Below are 21,029 nucleotides of genomic sequence, written 5' to 3'. Positions count from 1 at the left end.
TCAGTTGCCTGGCCCTGATGTTAAGGGTCACTTTGGTTTTTCCTGGTAGACATTTGCTCCATGTGTTTGCCTGCTGGATCCAAGGCTTATCAGCTGCTTGGATATTTAATTTGCATCCAGCATCTGGCTATTTAATAGCTGATAATGGATCTCTAATTGCTGGGAGCTGAAGGATCATCCAGACTTTGCTACTTAATGGCCGGAGATGTGAACATTTAATTTCTGCCACTAAAGAAAACATGGAATGGCTACTGATGAAAACAAAGCTCACACTCTTGCTGTTTATTACCTTTCCTAGCCAGAAGATAGGCAGTTAATAGTGCAAATTCCAGATTTTTCCAGCTGAACATCCCAGGAATGAGACAAATACACATCAAATGGCTGTGGGAGCACCATGAATGGAAGGAGCTTCATCCTCTGTGTGTTGTTTGGGTTGTTTTTTCAACATTTTCAGCCTGGATGCTCTAGAATCTCCCTGCTTATGCCACTCTCTGATTTCCACAGGGGATTTAGTAACACTGAAACTCTATGCAGTGAATACAAATACTATTGTGAGCAGTGCCGCAGCAAACAGGAGGCACAGAAGAGGTAAGGGCCAAACATTCAGGCTGAGGGAGATGTTCTCTTTAAATTTCTGGGCAAATATACCTGGTGAATTCAGCAAAGAAAAGGTGAGGGTGTCTAGGTCTGTGTTTGGTGAGGGAGAAGTGGAGAGACCAAGTAACTTCATGGCAGCCTCATCACGAGGAGATTCATTCTGTGATTCTCCCAGAAGAGTTTTTATCTGCTCTTTCCAGTCATCCACATTTTCCCCAGTTAGCATTAATCAGCTTAAAGCCACTGGAAAACATCCCATCTGTTTTGTCTGGGAGCACTGGGTACAAAAAAAATCTTATTTCTCCCCTCAGACTTGGTCACAGCCAGAGCAGCAACACAGATTTATTCCAGCTCTTTCTTCCCACTGATGGGTGAAAAATTGATGTTTTGCTGTAGTTGTTTTGCATTCAGATGTCAGTTGTGCTGTTGAATAAATTGGAATAAATATTGCCTGTTCTCACTAAGAGAGAAAAGGATTTTTTAATACTATCAATATTTTGGATTATATGGGATTCATTTTATGGTGCTTCCTCCTAAGGAAGCCATTCTTGAGCAAATCTTTGCCTGGAGTGATTTGCTAATCCTTACCCTTTATCTCCCACATTTTTGTGCTCCAGAATGAGGGTGAAGAAGCTGCCCATGATCCTGGCTCTGCACTTGAAGAGGTTCAAGTACATGGACCAGCTGCACCGCTACACCAAGCTGTCCTACAGGGTGGTGTTCCCCCTGGAGCTGAGGCTCTTCAACACCTCGGGGGATGCCACCAACCCCGACAGGATGTACGACCTGGTGGCCGTGGTGGTGCACTGTGGCAGGTACCTCTGCACATCCCCTGCCTCTCCTTGCCGTTCTGAGGGAATCTCTCATCCCTCTGCAGGTTTATAGCACTGCTTGGGAATGCAGGAGTGCTGGCAGAGCTGCTTGGCTGGAAGGGTTTTGATTATTTTTAAAAAATGTCTGTGCTTTTTACTAGGTTTTTTTGCTATTTTTAATTTTACTTTAAATTTTTTACTGTCGCTTTCTCCGGGTCTGGATTGAAGGCACTTGAGGAGGTAGTTCATGTTCAGACCCAGGTGTTTATTATTTTTTTATCAGTGAAACAGCCTCACAACCATGAGTTCTGCATCCCTTCATTAGCACAAAATGGCTCACTGTCTCGTGGTACAAGGTCTTTTAAGACTAAACTATCCAATTAAGAAAGGACACCTGGATTATTTTCCCTTTTAACCCAATAACTGATCCCACAGAGCCCACAATGAGGACTCTTCTGTCCCATTACAAAACATCACCCAAACCCATGGAGAAGGAGGAAGAAGAAGGTAAAGAAGAACAACCTGCCTCCACCCTAAAACCTCCATCTTGCTTTATATTTATTTCTATATTCTAAAATCCCAAACTCTGGGTTTTCCACCCCTGTGACATTACACACTTCTAACCAACAATCCCAGTGCTTTTAATCAATTTTGGAGACTTTCTCCACGGCCTCAGGTCAAATGTAGGGTTCTCTTGTGGGTCTGAGCCTTTCAGCACAGAAACTTTAAAGTCCTCAGCATCCAGGGTTCCAATATTTTACTATTTTAAATTTTACTTTACAGCCTCAGATTTGTCATCTTGTGTCATTCGTGTCATCAGCACAGTGGCACATCAGACAAGTTCTTTCTTTGAGCTGTAGCAAAGAGCAATCATTAAAAACCCCAAAGCAACAAAAACCCCCAGCCCTAATTCTGTTTTCCTGGAAATCTAAATGGAAGAAAAAGAAATCTTGGAAAAACACCTACTGAAATAGAATTAAATTATGTTTTTCATCTTGCTGCTGCCTAAACCCTTGAAGTTTCTTTAGAAGCTGGTGCCATCATGTGGAATAAACTGTGCACTGCTGGGTTTCTAAAATATCTTTATTTTCTTAATGAAATTTTAGTTTTAGCAGCTTCAGTTCTGGTTTTAAAAGCAAAGAGGAAAAAAAAAACCTATAAGCATTTTAGGAACAAAGCCCTCATGGAAGGGAAAAAATATTTTTAACTGCCTTCAGGAGGTGTGAGTTTTAAAGTAACCAGTTATAACAGCTCATAAATATGAAATATTTGAAAATATTTCAAATTTGAAAGTATGAAAATTTGAAATATTTTTGTGAGGAGAAAAATGCTAGTAATGCATAGATTTAGTGTAAATAAACTTCATATCATTCTGGAAGATTTTTGTTGTGGTGCAGTTATAGTTATATATAATTTCTATCATTTCAGGATCTCATGCAATGCATTGTCTTGTGTAGTTTTTAATTGCCATACCTGTGCCTACACTTACATGTTTGGATAGTGCTGATTAATAATTCAGATTATTAAATGGTTTTCCTTTTTTTCCTCTAACCTTTTATCCTATGTGGGGCTTTTGGGATTCCTGTAACTCACCTGCTCTCAGTTTTTACCAGGAATTTACCAAAGGCCTGAGATAAATGAGATTTTCTGAATATTTTGAGTTCTCAGAACTTGTTTGAAATATTTTGCATGTAGGGTTTTACTTTGGTTTAAATTTAAATTAGGTTTAAATGTAGTTTCATGTAGTTGCCCTAAACAAAGGAATTCCATTCTGTGAATTGGAAACTTCCACCAGGAAAGTGGGAAGAGCTCTCCCAGAAGATCTGGCTGTGCTCAGGTTAAACCACACTGAGAACTAAAGGAATTCCTGCTGTGAAATAAAATATTTCAGAGCTGATTTAAATCAAAACTTCACAGTGGTCAGAATACTCAGCAGTGGTGAATGCAACACAGCAAGATTGAAATATTTTTTAATTTTGGGTTTTAAAATCTATGAATGATGATATGAAATATTTACAGCATCATGTGGTTTGAATATTTTGTATTTTCAAACAGCCAACAGCAACATTTTAATTGAAGCAATTTGGCAAAAATCAAGAAACCTTCCCAGAGAAAAGCTGGGAAGTGGAGCTGGGAGAGCAAAGGTGATTTTGGCTCCTGGCTAATAAATTTGCAATTCCTTTTCCTGCAGTGGCCCCAACCGTGGGCATTACATCACCATCGTGAAGAGCCACGGCTTCTGGCTGCTCTTTGATGATGACATTGTAGAGGTGGGTAACAAAAAAACACCCCAGAACTCTCATTGCAGCCCATTTTTAGGCTCCTCTCCATTGCTAACTTGCATTTTGTTGCTGCACTTTAGAGCTTCTCACTTTTTTTGGGTCACTTTTTAGCAACAAATTGCAGAAATAATTATTTTTAGTGATGATGTGGAAACAGCTCAAGCAAATTTTTCCTTTTCTGCCAACATATCTGTAAAGGCTGATATCCACAATATTTATACATCCATGAATTTCACTTAGTTATTGAGCAAATAGAGACAGTAGAGCAAATGCCACAGCAGAGCTGTTTTTTGTAAGATGAAAATGCTTTGTTTGTCTTGGACATCCTGTGGTCAAGGCCTGATTAAGTGTCTAAGTAGCAAAATCAAATCCATGCTTGTGTTGAAATAAAAATGTAGGACATTCCCCATTTTAAATTTTTTTTGATCTTTTTATGGTGGCTCCCCAGTGTGTGTGGCTATCAGCAGTTCCCTTTTTCCCATTTTTATATTTTTGAGGTCATTTTCCTCTCATTCTGTCATAGTCCAAGTACAGAATTGTGTTACCTAATTTGAAAATAGTGATCACTCCAATATTTTAAAATGCAAGTATTCTCTGTATTTCCCATCCAGGAGATGAACTTCATGTTTTAAAAGATGTAAAATAACCATCCTCTTATTCTATATTTGTTTTCTATCAGTCGTTTCTCTGTTGTATCTTCACTTTTAGGGCAAAACCAAATTTCTGTTTATCTGCAAGCACTGTTGACACTTCCATAGATGTGCCAAAAATGGCTTTTAAATGTGTGCTGTCTGTTATTGGGCAGTAAATCCAAGGAGCTGTCATGTAGTTCCTCTCTTCTGGGAAAAAACCCACATTTTTTTCCTTTATGTTGCTTTTCTGTCTTTAATTCTGGCTTGCTTTTGGTTTTCAAATTCATCTTCTTTTATAGAATTTTTTTTAAGTGCTGTAGAAACAAATCTTTTTGGAGGGTTTAAATTCTAGGTGTGGCCATCTAGCAAAACAGGTTTGAAAAGGTGAGTGCAAAGCTCTTGTTCACAGATAGTGCAGCTGAAAGCTAGGAAAAGCCTTTTCCACCTGAAATACAAAAAGATTTCTTGCATTTTTGGCAAGTGATGTGAGTGAACAGCTCCAAACTGAAAATAGGAAGGAGTTTGTCCTCATTACCCACTAAATGTCAGCAGTGGGGAAGGCAGATTTATTTGTCTGTTAGGATTTCATGGCAGGGCCAACTCTCAATTAAATTGGAGATTGATGATCCCCAAACATCCTGCAGCATATGGGGGAAACAGCAAATCCAGGGGACAGCTCAGTCCAAGGGGGATCCTGAGCCAAGCAGAATGGGCTGAGAAAGCTGAGGCAATGATCTGTGGCTGATTTGGGTTTGACACTTTTCAGCAGAGCAGCCAGGGAATGCACCCAGTGCCAGAGTTTACCTGGAAACCTCCATCCATGGAGCTCTCCACACTGAGGGCAGGCACAGAATGGCTCTGCTTAAAAAATACCTCAGGGATTTGAATGCTGGCAGTGGGATTGCAGAGCTGCATTTGGTTTGGAGAGCCAGAATAGATGTCTGGAAATGAGCAAATCTCAGTTCATAAGAACACATCATTTTTAATGCCAGGTGAGGTTGCAGAATCCTGAGAGTTGTAGTTTTAGAGTAGCAGCCTTCCACTGGTTGTTACTCCAAAGTTACAACTGGGTTGAACTGTATCTGGTCAATAGAAATGGGAAGAATAGAATCTATATAATCCCCTTTCAGTTCCACTGTGTTTTCTGTGCATAGTGAAATTAAAGGAGGAAGTCAGTTTTGCTGTGCTGAAACTAAAAATATCTGAGGCATGAATTAATATGGATCAAATGTTTGAGTTGCATTCAGGATGAGTAGTGGAAATAGGCTTGATTGCATGGCAAGTGAGCTGGCACTTAAAATAAAACATGTTTGACTTGTCTGCTAAATATACTGCAGGAGCTGAGGAGTGTTCTTTCACTAGATTTCTGTTCAAATGTGCCTCTAACAGTCTGTAGTAACGTTATGTTAATAAAGGGTGTGAAAATGCACCAGCCTCAGCAGGGGATTTCAGCTTCCCCTCACTCCTTGAATGGAGAAAAGACAAAATCTGTTTAGGGGGTTTTTCCCCCCCTCTGATTTTTTAAGAGAAGGTGTTTAACAAAACCCTTCAAGAGAGAATTTCTGCAGTTGATGCATCTTCTGAAAACTCGTATCTGCTTTTTCTTGTGCTGGGAAAAGGCTGCTCCCAGCTCACTGCTGTTTGGCAGTGCCACAGGGAGAAGCCAGTGCTGCTGAGCTCGTGGTGATGCCAAAATCTGCTCAGGGAGCAGAGATTTCACCTTCTCCAAGTGGGTTCTGCAGCTTTCTTTTTTTCTTTCTTTCTTTTAATGTGTAATCACAGGTTGGTCTCTGCTCCTCCTGAGCAGGGCAGCTGTTCAACCCAGAGCTTCTTGTGTTTGCAACATTTCTTTGCTTCCTCGACTTTATTCCTTGGGAATAAAAGGAAACTTGAGGCTCATCTCCTCCTCAGCCTCTCATTTCTGTGGATCCAGAGTCCTAAAGGGATTAAAAAACTCCATCCCAGTGGAGTGCTGAGCAGCACAGGTGCCTGGGAATGTTTTATTCCAGTCTCTGGTCTGCAGGATCCAGCTCACTGATGGAAAGCCAGTTGTGCTCAGGATCTGAACCAGGACATCTTTAAAAACCCTTCAAAATTCCCTCCAGTTGCTGCTTGGAGTATGAGAGCAAAGCAGCTTCACTGCACAGAGGTCACAGCTTGAAATACAAGCAGATTTTAATTCTGTTAGTACAGCAAATCATAATTTTTCATAAGACACAAACCTTGTGATAATACTCCAGAAAGCTTTGCTTGGTAGAAAAGCTCTTTTATGACCAAAGATCATAATTGGATGAGACCCACAGAGCTCATGAAGCACTTGCAGGACTTTTCTCCTTAAAAGGGTCACAATAACTTTGAAATCTGGACTTATTTTAGCTGGATTTTCAATCTGCACATCTGTACAAAAACCTTCTTGCCTGATTAGTGACTGATTTTTTTTTTATTATAAAATAATTTAATTATAAAATACTCAGGCAAGGTACCACCAGATGAGAAAAACAAGTATAAAAATGTCATGCAGTCCTTTAAGGGTGCATTTTCATGGATCACTTATTTTGTAGTCCAGCCTAGGACTGCACCCCTTCTGAGAAGTTTATTATTTCATCATTTCCTGGTTTTTTCAGTAGTCAGTAAGTAATTAAGTGGGGGAAATAATGTTTTGTTGGATTGAATGATGTTGAAGTGTCACCATGTCAGCACTGCTTGGCTTTCCGGATCACCTCCAGGAGCTGGGAATAATGGTTTATCTGGGAAGAGGCTTTCAGGGTGGTGATGTGATTGAAGCTAACTAAAACTTCCATTAATTTTCAGAAAATTGACGCCCAGGCCATTGAAGAATTCTATGGGTTAACATCAGACATTTCCAAAAACTCTGAGTCTGGATATATCCTCTTCTACCAGTCCAGGGACTGACAAGAGACACGAAGGATGGACACAAGGAAAAAGGGATCAAGCTTTGTCCAGGTGGACCCTGTCTGTGCCAGCAGAGCAGCTCCTCAGTGGTGCTGCAGGACCAGGACAGACCCAGGGGAGGGGAGAGCTCCCTCCTCCCTCTTTGGAGGATTAGTGCTGCACTGCCCTAACAAGAAGAGCTTTTGTTCCAGTTTTCTTTCTGGGCTTTTTTTTTTCTTTTTTTTTTACATGCTATCTTCCAAAATCTGTGTTACCTCTACTTGAAACTTGGCTGCTTATTTGTTCATGAACTCAAGAAGAGATTTCAAAGTAGCATTGTAGGATTTTTACCATTTAAAGTTGGCGTGAGGCTATACCTTGGTTTCTGCCATCGTTTTTCTGTATTTTAGCAGAATGATTTCAATATTCAGTGTCAGCTGAAGGCATATTTTAGGATATGAGCAGCAGCTGCTTGCTGGATATTTTTGGTGACTCAGACTTGAGAAGCAGTACAAAGCTAAGACATATTGGAAATGTCAAGTCTGTAATTTTTATAAAGAAAAAGCAGACAAACCCTTCTCTCTGCAGCATTGTAAACCTCCCCATTCTGCATTCTCTTGGGTTTAGAGAACACTAACAGCACTGCTTCTTTTTGTACTCTTATTTGTGCTGTTCTGTTTCTCCTGCAGAAGGCAGAGAACTGTCTCCACATCCAGCCTCTGCTGCTGTGCATTTTCCTTTGGAAGCAGCAGTTTTACCTCCAGGCCCTGTTGCTGCAGGTTCCAGGGGAGCAGAGCAGCCCTGACCTGTCAAAGACCATCTCTGCTGGAGAAAAGTTGGGAATTCCAGCCTTTCTTGGAGCTGTTGCATAAACCAAAAGTGCCCTCATTCTGAAGCAGGATCTGTTCCACATTTCACTCAGTTCCAAGCAAACTGATGCAAGTTGCATTTTGAATCTATGCTAATCCACAGAAACAGCACCAGTTGGGAAGGGTTGGCCAAGGGAAGGGGTGTTTAGGGAACTAATCCAGGAGTTCTGAGTCTTCAGGGTAATGAACAGGTGAGAAGGAAATCCAGCCAACCCAGCAGTGTTGCAGCCATTGTTGGTGATGATTGTCTCCATCTGGGAATCATAACCCCCCCTAAAATGTTTTTGATTGTTTTACCTCTCTAGGCCTTGCTTCCCAGGGGAAATGGTTGGTGTGCTGAAGGCTGAAATGAAGCAATTAGCTGTTATGTGTATGTATTCTAATCTCAAGGATAACTGGGAAGAAAATACTAAGGAAGTTGGTGAGAAATCTCAGAAAATCTTGTGCAAGTTTCTTTTGGAGAAGTCCTGTTGCTGTGCCAAAGCCTGTCACAGCTGGCTCCAGCCTCCCAGTGGGAAGGAGTGTTCTGCTGGGTCCCTGAGCTGTGTGTCCTCAGTGTGGCTGTCACAGCCCCTCATCTGTCCCCAGTGCTTGTTCTTGAGGATCTTTAACTTATGCAATTCTGTGGCTTGTGCAGGATATTCAATATTTTACCAAAACACTGTCCTCAGGAAAGCAGCATCTCACAGCTCCTCGTGCTGCCTGTGTCTGTTCCTTCCTCTCATGACCACAAAGGTGATGTTAGCAATTAACTCCTGCCTTCAAAATGCAAATGAACCATTGCCATTGTGTTCCAGCTGGGTACAGCTTCCATTCTCCTGGCACATCTCTTCCAGAAGATAAAATATGGACATTGGGTTTTTTAATTCTTTTTTATTATACAGAGTACTGTCATTTTAAGAGACACATTCAACAGCAGCAAATGTTCTTGTCATCTTGTTCCTGTTGTGTGACAATTGTTCCTGGCTAAGAGTCTTCTCCCCTTCTCCACACACAAGCTGTGAGTCCTCTCCTGGTGAAGACTCTCATCACTGAGTCTTGCAAAAAATGAAAAGAAAAAAGAGAGCACTGAGTTAAAAATAATCTAAACAGTAAATACAAAAAGTAATGTAGTACACTAGACATGTATTTTGTATATCTGGTGATACCTTTTTACAAATAAAATACCTGACTGAGAGATAATATTGAAAGATATATACTATAGATTAAAAACTGTTCAAAGTGCACTTTTGCTACAGATTTATAAGGAGACTAAAGGAATTAAATGGGAAGAGAATGGTGTGATATTACTTCTGTATAATAAATGACCCCACCTGTCTCCAATAAAGGTCATTATGATCAAACTCACAGCACCCAGAGGTTTTTCCTTGAATTTCACTCCTTAACTCCTCCCAGCCTGCTGGCTGGCTGAGCATCCTGATCCTGCTGTGTTTGCATCCCTATAACCCGTGCAGGAATGGGTCAGAGCAGGAGAACTGAATAATTCAGTGTCAGAGATTGGAACTGCTGTTCTGGTGCAGCAGGGAGAGGTTACCCAGGGCCTCTGTTCTTCCTTCCCCCATCACCCCTGGAGCTCTGCTGCTGCCTTTCCCTGGGATTTCTGCTCCCTCTTCCCCCTGTGTTGTGCTCCCTGAGACTTTGTTGCAAATATCATCTGACTGATCTGGAACAGAGACATTTAAAGGCGAAAGCAGGAGCCTGTGCTTGGAGCTGTTGAGGTTCATTGCAGGACAGGTTTTCATTTCTTTGTGGTTCACTGCAGTTCACCTTAGCACGGGGAAAATGGGATCCTGTGAGTAGGAATTGATGGGAATACAATGCAGTAGGAGCAGGGGAGATTGGAAGGTGGCAGCTGCTCTGTAAAACCACGTTGTAAATCCCAAAAGCTGTCTGGCCCTTGTCCTGCTGGGTCACACCTCAGCAGGAAATAACTAAGTGAGCTAATTTTAACTGCAGTGAACATGAGTTGCACTTGCAGGAAATTGGGAGAAAACAACCAAACCCAGAAGTGCTGAAAGCAAAGAGGTTTGATCTGGTTTGAGGCACTAGGGCAAGACTGATGGAGCTGGGATTTGGGAGCTGGGTTGGTCTCTGCAGCTCTTCTCCAGAACCTCTGCTGGAGTGAGGCTGGAGACCATTCCATGGTTATTATTTCTCTATTAAATGATATTTTGCTTCAAATGTGGGGAGGCTCTGCCCTTGGCTGTGCAGCACAGAGGTGCTCTCTGACCTGCTGGTGGTGCTCAGCACGTTCTGGGTACCAGCAGGAGCTTTTCAAGTCCCCGTGCCAGCTCAGTTTAGGAGATACTTTAAACAAACCCTGTGTGACTGGTACAAGAAAGAAAATGGACTGACAAAAGCCCCTGAGATGAGTCAGACCTTCCCATTGTGGGGCATTTAGCAAAAGGAAACAATCCCTAAAATGTAATTAATTCCCAACGTGTGAAGTGCTGCCGGCTCTCGCTAATTCACCTCCGGGCTGCTGCTGCTCTGCTCCCTCCTGCTCCTGCAAAGCCCGGCCTGGCTGGGCCATCTCTGCTGTCCCCAGGGCACAATCCGGGCGGGATGGGGTGTCCGAGGGAGAGCTCAGGGTAGGGAGGGTTAGAGATGGAGCAGTGCAGGGTTAGAGATGGAGCAGTGAGGGTTGGAGATGGAGCAGTGAGGGTTAGAGATGGAGCAGTGAGGGTTGGAGATGGAGCAGTGGCAGTGGGGTGGTGCCAGGGTCATCCTGTCCTTGTGCTCTGCAGCCAAAGCTACGAAGGGAAATGCTTTGATCTTTACACATCGTTTGTGGCAGAATGAATGGCCTCAAAGTGACACTGGGACACTTCAGCTGGGATGTTGGGAATCAGGAATTCCTCCCTGGGAGGGTGGGCAGGCCCTGGCACAGCTGCCCCTGGATTCCTGGCAGTGCCCAAGGCCAGGTTGGATGGGATTTGGAGCAGCTTAGCATAGGGGAAGGTGTCCCTGCCATGGATTGGGATCATCCTTAACGTCCCTTCCAACCCCTCCCCTCCCTCCTGGTGCTTGTTTGGATCTGCTGGAGTGTGGGGGATGTTTCTGCACCCGCAGGAGAGGGAACGCTGGGAAGGGAAGGATGAATTAATTACACAGCAGCAGCAGCTTTTAAATATTTGAGTTGCTAATAAGAAGTGCATTAGTGGTTGTCAGTTGTTTTAAAAGCTCCTAAATACAAATAACAAACACAAATACAAAACACTGCAGTGGTTGCAACACTTCAGCTCGTGTAAAATCAATTAAAAACATTCAGATAGTCCCAGCTGGGTCTTCCCTGGTGATTTCCAAGTCCCAGGCAGGGTGAGGGGAGGCCAGAAGGGTAAGGATGGGGTTTGGGGTCAGAAACATTACAGACCTACCAAAATTCACTTTGTTTTCCAGGTGGTTTTTAACTGAGGTGAGCTGCTTTAACGGGACGTGTTGTGTGAGGAATTTTGATGTATAAAAGAGACATTTACTCGGATTTAAGGCCTGAAATTAGCAGGGCCAAGCCATCAAGAGCTGGACTGAATCTGGAGCTGCTGCAGCCACCAGCCCGTGGGAGGCTGAGGCCAAATGCAGCTGAACTTTGTGTGTCCATGAGATCGCAGGTGGAGTTCAGCAGGGGCTGAGTCTGGTAGTGATTAAGTGCCCTAATTAGCACTCAATTAAGTGTTTTTGTTTCCTCCTCCGAGGAGCAGCCACAGCTACTCCAGCAAATCATTGCCAGGCAGAAAGAGGGAAGTGCTGTGGGGGATGGGATCGGGATTCTATTTGGGTTGGGATGGGATGGAATGGGATGGGATGGAATGGGGTTGGGATGCCCCAAAGGAAGGGAAATCCCAGCTGTCAGTGCTGCTGTGCAGGCCCAGCTGTATCCAGAGGCACTTGGGAGCACAGGGTTGCTCTCTTGGAGATTTTTGTGGGACAAACCCCACTCAGAGCCAGCAGGGAAAGGTGTTTGGCCAGGAATCTCACACTGATGGCAGCTCAGAGACCTCCTTGTCGGGACTCCTTTGCATCCCCCACAGTTTGGGTCTGATGGTCCTTCTGGATGGTTTGAAATGATTGGAGTATTTGGATATTTTGGAAGCATCAGCTGCACAGCAGGGTTGTGGGGACTGTGGCGGGGGAAGTTCCATCCCTGCATCCCAGAGAATCCCTGGATGGTGAAACCCAGGTAGGTCCAACCCACACCTGTAAAAATCCTCCCTTTCTCATCAGCTGGACCGGCTGAGGTGAAATACTTTAGTGTTTTGCTCCATTTGGAAGCTGCTCCAGGTCCTTTTGCTCCCTCCCTCACACCCTCAGCTCCTCCTCAGCAAATTCTCAGGGAATTGCACGAGGCAGCACAAAGGGTGATCAGGGAGAGGGTTATTCTTGGCCATCCTCCCCAGGTCCTCTTTTATTCATTTGTCTTTTTTTCTTTCAGCATTTAACTGCTCATTTTCAGATTTTGAGTCACAATATTTCTCCAAGCAAAAGGCCACAAGTCTGGAAAAAATCCAGTTTATTCCTTCAGAATTCTCTGCCATCATTTCAGCACAGAAGAGCCAAAGCAGAGCTGGGACCTGCTCCTGCTGGCATGGAGGGACAGTCCCGACACCTCCAGGGTGCTGAGGGTGCTCATCTCCTGCCAGAACCTCCTGCCAGATGTCCCCTGAGACATGGGGACAGATGTGGGTTGGTGAGGATCAGGAAGGGGCATTATGGGATGTCTGAAGCCAGCACGCAGAGCAAAATGGAATTATTAACTCACCCCTAGGGAGTAGTAAAGTGAAACAATGAATGGAGATTTTCCTTTTTTTTTTTTTTTTTTCTCCTGGTTTCTCGTGGGTGGCATAAAACTGAACCTAAACCCAGGTTTAAATGGAATTTCTTGAACCTCAGATCCAGCAGAAAAGCGAAAAGCCAAGCTTTGGTTTTATTAACGTTTCCACAGGAGGAGGTTGCTGGATTTGGGAAAACCGATTTCTCCTTGCTGTTTCCACCCAGTCCGAGCCAAGTGCTCCGAGAGCAGTGACTCGGGGACAGGAAGATTCCCGGGAGAGCTGGCAACCGCGTTATCTTCTAAAAATAGCTCCAACCAACCTCAAACCTCTCCGAAACAAGGCGGGGAAGGAGCGGGACGCGATCCTGGGCTGCGGGGATTGGAGCAGGGAGCAGGAGATGTGTCCGTGCTGGGAGCAGGGAGGGGACAAAGCCGAGGGACAGGAGGGCAGCGCTGGGCGGCAGCGGCTGCGGGAGCATCCTCCGGGAGCGGGGGGAGAACGGGAAGGGAAGAACCAGAGCATGGGGGCACTCTGTGTGTGGTGGCTGTTAAAAACAGCTTAGAAACTGATGTAAAATAGTGGATAGATGGTTAGGCATGTACTGTTGGTATGGTTATTGTATTGTGAAAGGGGTTAAAAGGGTAGTTATAAGAAATGCAGTACTCAAGGTACCACAACACACCTCAGTAAAGTGCACCACGAGCCAGCCTGCACAGAACTGTAATGGCCAATCGAGGCCTTAAACCTTCATGAAAATGAAGGATCCCAAAAGAAACCAATCCAACGGGAGAGAAAACAGGATCAAAAGGAGCTACTGACCCACTGAATCCGTGCTGCTCCATCTGGGACATCGCTGCTGAGCGGCCCCAGTGCCGGCGCTGCCCCATCCTCGGCAGGAACGCTCCTGCCCAGCCCGGGCCCCCTGGCTTTAGGCCTTTCTTTTTATTGTAATAAATTCTGAATTCACTTTAGCACCGGGAGCCTGCTCTCGTTTTTATCAGCGGCATCCCAGCGGTGATGTTGGCGATGCCATGTCCGGGCGGTGGCTCCCAGCAGCGGTACTGGGGGGAGCCGTGGCTGACTGGAGGCGGCTCCCTCACCCCTCCTGGAGCTCTGCGAGTGCCTTCTGCTCCTCGAGGCTGCAATGTGGCTCCTGGAGTTGGTTTTTTTCCTTCCCAGGGAGGAAAGAACATATTTGCTCTCCCCTGCGCCTTCCCCGGGCGTGTTTCAAGGTTTGCCTGTTGGTCACAGTCCCGAGGCAAGCAAAGGCTGCGGGATCTGAGTGACAGCTCCTGTCACCGATTTTATCTCAGCCCTGAGCAGAGGAGCAGGGCTGCTGGATCTGCTCCCGGTGCTCCTGGTCCAAAACCTCGGACCCACTGACCCCTCCTCCATCCCCACACCATTGATTATCATCAGGGAATCGTCGTGGAATGGTTTGGAAGGCACCTTAAAGAACATCTCGTTCCACCCCGTGCCAGGGACAGGGACACCTTTCCTCTCCCAGGTTGCTCCAAGCCCCATCCAACCACTTCCACGGATGGAGAGTTACCTTGCTTTGGGTTTCATCCCATCCGTTTCCACCCTGCTGTTCCTCCAAGCCTGCTGGGAGGTGTTTAGGGAGGTCTCCCTTGTCCTTGTGCATCTTTGTTGGGTTTGAACTCTGCTCTGCCCTTGGAAGCCAGAACAGCATCGTCAGCACCTCTGTTCCTGTGGCAGTGGGGAAGTACCACCCCTGCATCCCAGAGAATCCCTGGATGGTAAAACCCGTGTAGGTCCAACCCACACCTGTAAAAATCCTCCCTTTCCCATCAGCTGGACCAGCCGAGGTAAAATACTTCAGGGTTTTGCTCCATTTGGAAACTGCTGAGCAGTCCCCAGCACTGCTCCGGGGCATCTCCTCTCCCTCAGGTGCTGGGAGAAGCTGAGCTGCTTTTTTTTCCCCTTTTCCCTCACTCCAGAAGGATTTGGGCAGTCCCAAGAGCGGTGCAGAGCCAGGAGCAGCAGGTGGAGGGCTGGGCTGGCTCGGGGGTTTTCCAGCGGCTCTTGCTGGGCATTAACTCCCTTTTATTTACCCTGCTGAGCAGATTGCCCTACCCAGACACAGCCCTGCTCCCCACCAGGGTTTTGCCCCTTGCCAGGGCACCCGCGGTAACCCAAACACGCTGATGTGGGGTCATTTCCCCGGGCACCCCTCCTGCCTGGGCAGCAGAGCCGGGCACAGCCCCCAGCCCTGCAGGGCACGGGGGAGGCGAGGCCCCGCACCGGGCTGTGCCACCCCCCGGGTTTTGACACCTCGAAAGGTTTAGAGGATGAAAATGCTGTCATTAGAGGGGAAATACCCCTGGATTTACCTGGTCCAATGCAGTGCCAGGCAGGAAGGGGCTCCCAGGGCCACCTTGGGGTGCCTCTGCTGGGGCACAGGGATGGAGCCCAGCCCTGGGGATGCCCCAGCCCCGAGGTTGGAGCCCCCGAGGGCCGGGCCAGGCTGCTGGGGGGGTTCTGGCCATGGCCCCACCTGCCCTGGGTGCTCCACAAACCAACCCCGCTGCCTTCACTTCCCTCCCCTTCCCCACGCACTAATTGAGCCCAGGCACTAATTAATGCCACAGCACCCAGCTGTGCGCCGGGAGGATGCTCTGATCTCCCTGTTCCCGGTTTAACAGGGGGAGGAAATGCCGACAGCCTGTGCCTCGGGGTGAAACCTCTGACATTTCCCTAAATCTGCCCTGAGCCAGGGCTGGGGTCGGGCTGCGAGTGCCCGAGCACTCAGGGATGCTCCCAAGGACCGGCAGCTTGGGCTCGGTTTATTTCTCCCAATATCCCCGCGATGTTTTTTCCTGGATGAGGTTTTGTTCTCTTAAAAAGCCCCGCAGCTACAAATAGCCGTGTGCTCGCCCGCCCGCGGTGTCCCGGCGTGAAGCCGAGTGCGGAGCCGCCCCGGGAGCTGCGCTTGTGCTGCGCTCTTCAGAAACCTCTGGTGCTCCTCAAGAAACATCTGATGGGGAAAACGAGGGGTTTTCCCTATCAGAAAGAATCACCTGGCTTCAGATTGAGGCCATTACAGTTCTGTGCAGGCTGGCTCGTGGATGATTTCGAGTCAAGGTGGATGATTTCGAGTCGGATTTCATTAAGCACAGGGCTGTGATAATTTGGTTGGGTGGCCGTGGAGAAGCTCTCCCTTCCCAGGGTTGGGGTTGTGCACCTTGGGGTGCAGAGAGACAGCAGGACAGGATTTGGGAGTCAGGGGCTCTCTGAGAAAGGATCTGGGGGATTGGCACTCAGCAAGGGAGATTTGGGATGCAGAGACCCAGCAGGACAGGATGTAGGGGTCAGGGACTGGCTGATAAAGGATCTGAGGGGTTGGCACACAACAAGGGGGATTTGATGGAAGAGACTCAGCAAGGGGGATTTGGGATGCAGGGACCCGGCAGGGCAGGATTTGGGGAACTCAAGCAGCCAAGGAGGCAGATTTGGGCACAGACACCCCACGAAGCACGAGGGAATTCATGGAGCAGAGGGAATTCCAGCGCTCCCCCTCCATGGGCGTGATGTTGCCAGCGTGAGGAGCTCCCAAAATGCCTGGGGAATTTGCCAGGTTGGGTTTGGTGGGGCCGTGGTGGCTTGGAGAGGATGGAGGTGGTGGGACAGAGCCCTCCCCAGTGCTGGCAGTGCCACTGTGGCATCAGAGCACCCAAAACCATCATGCCCCCACAGAGGTCTGGGTCTCTCCCAGTGCCATCTTTTCATTTTTCCCACCTTTTGTTTTTCCCAGTGGAATTGTGAAGGGGTGAAGATGCTCCTCTCTCAAACCCAGAGCTGCTGGGAGCACAATAAGGATCTCTTAAACCCCCTCATGAAGGAGGGATCGAATAGAAACACTTTTGCAGAGCACAGCTGAAGGCTGGACCTTTCTTTCCTCTCTCCTCCCTGTCACGAAGAGGCACCAAATTCTCCTGATCCGCAGGAAAAGTGCGAGCGGGCAAACTGCATCCGTGCCGGGAGCAGCGGAGCCAAACTCAGCCACAGAGAGAGCCGAGGAACGATGGCCAGGTAATTAGCGACTGCCTAATGAGGAGCTGGGGGTGTCCCGGGCACAGCGGCATCCGGGGGTTCCCGAGGCTCTGCAGGGATGGACTGGCAGAATTCCCCCACCACAGCCCTGTAAAAGCGGCCGGGAGCCTCGTCCGGGTCTGAATTCAGGGATGAATCCCAGGGAAGGGAAAGGAGGGGGGCAGGGAGGGACAGACAGCCCTGGGGGAGCCTGGCTGGGGGCAGGAGGTGCTGACACCCCAGGAGAGGAATAGCTGATTTGTCCTTACAAACAGATAAAACCAGCACTGGGACATAAAATAAACAATGGGAAGGATCCCACTGATTGATGGATGGAAAAAGATATTTGCTTTTACAAATAAACTTTAGGTTTGATGTAAATGAAATTGAAAGATGAAAGAAACAACGGGGAAGAAAAACCCCTCAATTCCGTAAGAATTAAAAATGAAAAAGGAGGGTTATACATTAGAGGGGAATCTCTGGTACAGGTGTTTTGGGAAGTCTGGACCTCTCAAGTATCTCAGAAATGGGGAAAGAGAGAAGGGAAATGTGGCTGGGAAATTGGGATAAAAAGGAGGCTGCATCCTCCAAAAATTCGAGAGATCCCAGGGGAATGCCCCATGGCCTCTCCCTTTATTGGAATAAAGTTCCAGAACTCCTTTGTCTCCTTTTTGGACATAAACCTCTGGTGTTTGTGGATTAATTTCCCTAACAGGGGGGATGACGGCTGCAGTCCCCAAGCCGGGAGGAGATGGTCACGGTGGCACTGGCCAGTGTCCTCGGTGCCCCGGTGGCCGAATTTCCAAAGGTGACACAGGCACGGATCTCCCTGCCCGGCGCGGTTCTCACCTTTCCCAGCAGGGCAGCAGCTCCTGGCAGAGAGATCGGGCTCTCCCGGGAATGTTGTGATTCCCTTCCAGGGAGGGAAAAGCCCTGAGGAGGGGTGGGGAGCTCAGCAGGGTCTTCTCCCAGTCCCCCGTGGTGCCCAAGCCCAGCGCTCACCCAGAGCCCTCCCTGGGCTTTCCCCAGCCCTGCGATGTCCCCAAACTCCAGGATGTCTCGTGCTCAGGGACCTGCCAGGATACCAAACTGTGCCAAGGAGTTCCAGCAAAGGGGAGTTTGGGCCGGAATTGTTGCGTTTTTCTGATGGATCAGGGTAAGGGAGGGATCCTCTCCCCTCCGCTGCCATCCCTATAGCAACCAGCAGCCTCTTCCTGTTAAACAAGTGACTCACCAAACACGATTGCACTCGTGTCACGGATGGTGCTTGTGACTTCGAGCTCTGACAAGGGAACTGACCTTTCAGGAGGGAAAAAAAAAAAAAAAAAATCAGGAACACCCCAGGGGAACAGCTCAAACTGGGTGGGAAGGTGCAGTTCTGAGTCTCATCCCCCCCCAGCCATCTTGCTGCTTTCATCTCCCCCAAACCCTTCAAATTCAGCAGTTTTAAAGAATTTGGAGGGTTTTCCCTGTTGCTGCTTTTCCCATTCCCTCCTCCAGGTGCCTTTGTGCCATGAATTCACCGTGGGGTTCTGGGGGGAGGGTGTTCCTCAGCCAAGCCACCTCCAGCATCCCCAGGGGGAGAGGCCCAGCACAGCTCTGGGGTGAATTCCCCAGGGCAGAGGGAATTCCTGTGGGACCAGAGAGCCCCCCTGCTTCAAACCCCAACCTGAGGATGGAGAAGGCAGATTCCCAGCAGCTCTCCACTCTGGCTGGGTGTTTACACTCCTGGAAATGTCTCTTTTATCCTGGGGGAATCCCCGAGTGCTGACACAACTCTGGACAGGGGAAGGAGAAATTGCAATGCCCAGAGAGGGACAAGCACTTCCACACTCCCAAAATCCAGGTGGGTTCAGCTCAGGCTGAGGGCTGGGATGTGACCATGTTGCTGGCAAGCCCCACTCATGGCTCTCCTGAAGTAAACAGATTTTTTCCAAGCCAAGCACTTGCTTTATGGAAATTATTTCACTCCCAGCCAGCAGCTGTGGCCTTTTCTGGGTGATGTCCTAACCCAGCCAATCCTGGAGAGCAGGGCTCTGGATCCAGGCACTGTGGTTCCCCAGGCTAATTCCCAGGAATGTGCCCTGCTCAGGAGGGGAGCCCAGTGCTGTGGCTCCACACAGGATCCTGCTTAAATGTCAGAAGCCTGAGTTAAAACCAATAAATAGGCAGGAGCAGCGTGGGGGTGTTGAGCTGCCTGGTGCTCCACTTCAAAGCTGGGAATTTGCTCCTTGGGGTTTCTGGAAGCCAGTGTCCTTCCTGCCCAGCAGGAAGGGAGCTGGGGGGGCTGGAGGTGCTTCCAGAGCCACCACAGGGGGTTTCCCCATGGAAAACCTCGTGTTCCCCCGTGCCAGTCCCCCAGGAGGGATCACCAGGGGGTTCAGGGATTGAATGAAGCAGCAAATCCTGCATGGATTCCACACTCAGCGCCTGTGGATTCCTGCTGTGCTGGTGTGTCCTTGGCTTGGGGCAGCTGAGGGCTTTTCCACACAAAGCTGGGACCTTCCTGGTGCTCAGAGCTGCTTCTCTGCTGTGGCTGCAGGGTTTGGTGCTCTGGGGCTGCTCCCTCCAAGCCTGGTTTTGGAAAACTCCCCTTGGTGGCAGCAGGAGGCAGGGGCACAGCAGGGAGGGGTGGCTGCCCAGCACTTGGATGCAGAAACCTCCAGGCTTTCTATTTTTTAAGGACTTTTCCTATTTTTCCACATCCAAACCCCTAGAAAACCTATCTCATCTCCATGCCATGTCAGGTAAATTGGGTTATTGTTAATTATTAATTAACACACTCATCTGAATATTTGCCTCATATTCTGCAGGCTCCCAGTGTTCCCTATGGCTGAATGGCAGTTTAGGGAAACAATCACTCCTGATGAGGCACCCAGCCAGAGCAGCACGTACAGCTTGGGAGAAGCAGTAAAACACAGTGCAAAACCCTTTATTTTGGGGAAAAAACACATTTTCCCAGAAGCCCTGCTCAGTGACATATGGTGACACAGCATGTGGCAGCAAAGGTGCTCCAAAATGTGTCCCTCTGGCTCAGGAAAGGACTTGGAGCAAAACCATTCATGTGGGGATGAAATCACTGATGGAAGGAGCAAAATTCCTCCCCCTGGCTTGGCCTGAGTGTTTGTTTGGTGGGAATCAGGAGGAGAGGTTGGAGGGAGCCTTGGGATAGCTCCTTCCCTCCTAGCACAGCCAGGCACTGTCCCCCTGAATGGGAAATGTTCCCTGCATGTCTAACAGCAACAGGGCAGTGGGACACAGTGTCCCCACTGTCCCCAGGCTGGGCAGCCCAGAGAGAAGGGGCAGGAAGGTGTTCCCTGCTGCTGGCAGAGCCAAAGATCCACCTGTGGCTCTCCAAGAGGCAAAGTCAGGGTTGCAGCAGTGCTGCTGCAGGGGGTGGCACAGGTCACCCTCACAAGCCAGGACCTGGAAGGGGCCCTCTCCAGAGACCTGCAGAGAGGCTTTTCAGGCAAACCAGCTGCTTTTCCACAGAGCTGGATCATTTCATCAGCCACACTCCTGCCTGCCACCCTCCAGCTCCTCCAGTGCCTGGCTTTGGCATGGGCACCTCAACCACCCCAACCCACCTCGGAGCCCTGGTTCTTCCCACCAGGCTAGGGTGCTGCAGCTAAAGCAGCTCTAGGAGAATTCCCACCTTTCCAGTGGCAGCAGTGAGAAAACGGCCTCATTTCCACCAGGAATTATGCAAAGCCTTTGAATGTAGGGCTCCACCGCTCGCAGCAGCGCAGCCCCCACGGCCCCGTTCTGGGGAGGCTGGCGGGCTCCAAGAGCTTGTTTGCCACCCTGATTAGTCAGCACTGCTAATTATAGCTGAGCTTTTCCTGCTTAGAGCTCCTCAAACACCGTTGGAGTAACAGGGAACAACGGAGGTGCTGGAAGGAGGCTGGATCTGCTCGCTGTGGAAAAGAGAAATAAAATGTGAGGGAATGTTCCAGCAGCGAGGCTCTGAGCCCAGCTGGGGGGCACAAGGCAGGGAGCTCATGGATTTGTCAGCTCAGCCACAGGGTGCTCCCAGAGGAGTGGGAGCCAGGGTGGGAAAAGCTGATGGGATGCTGGGAGGTGATGACGTTTCCCCGAAGCAAAGAAGCAAAGCCGATTTTGA

The 21,029-nt window shown here is 48.2% G+C and overlaps 1 protein-coding gene across 1 annotated transcript in view; it reads left to right on the top strand.

Moving 5' to 3' along the window:
* The window catches only part of LOC103816334 (ubiquitin carboxyl-terminal hydrolase 12-like), a 28,616-nt gene extending 19,183 nt beyond the window's left edge, over positions 1-9,433 (top strand). The window contains exons 6-9 of the mRNA XM_009090290.4: positions 505-588; positions 1,215-1,412; positions 3,601-3,679; positions 7,135-9,433. Of these exons, the coding sequence (XP_009088538.1) occupies positions 505-588; positions 1,215-1,412; positions 3,601-3,679; positions 7,135-7,236 (463 nt within the window). The 3' untranslated portion in view covers positions 7,237-9,433. The remainder of the gene's footprint in view (positions 1-504; positions 589-1,214; positions 1,413-3,600; positions 3,680-7,134) is intronic.
* The last annotated feature ends 11,596 nt before the right edge of the window (positions 9,434-21,029 follow it).

This window comes from Serinus canaria, chromosome 4A, assembly GCF_022539315.1.
Source record: "Serinus canaria isolate serCan28SL12 chromosome 4A, serCan2020, whole genome shotgun sequence".
Lineage (NCBI taxonomy): Eukaryota > Metazoa > Chordata > Aves > Passeriformes > Fringillidae > Serinus > Serinus canaria.
The sequence above is the reverse complement of the archived record's forward strand: the minus strand, read 5'-3'. Positions and strand labels throughout refer to the sequence as shown.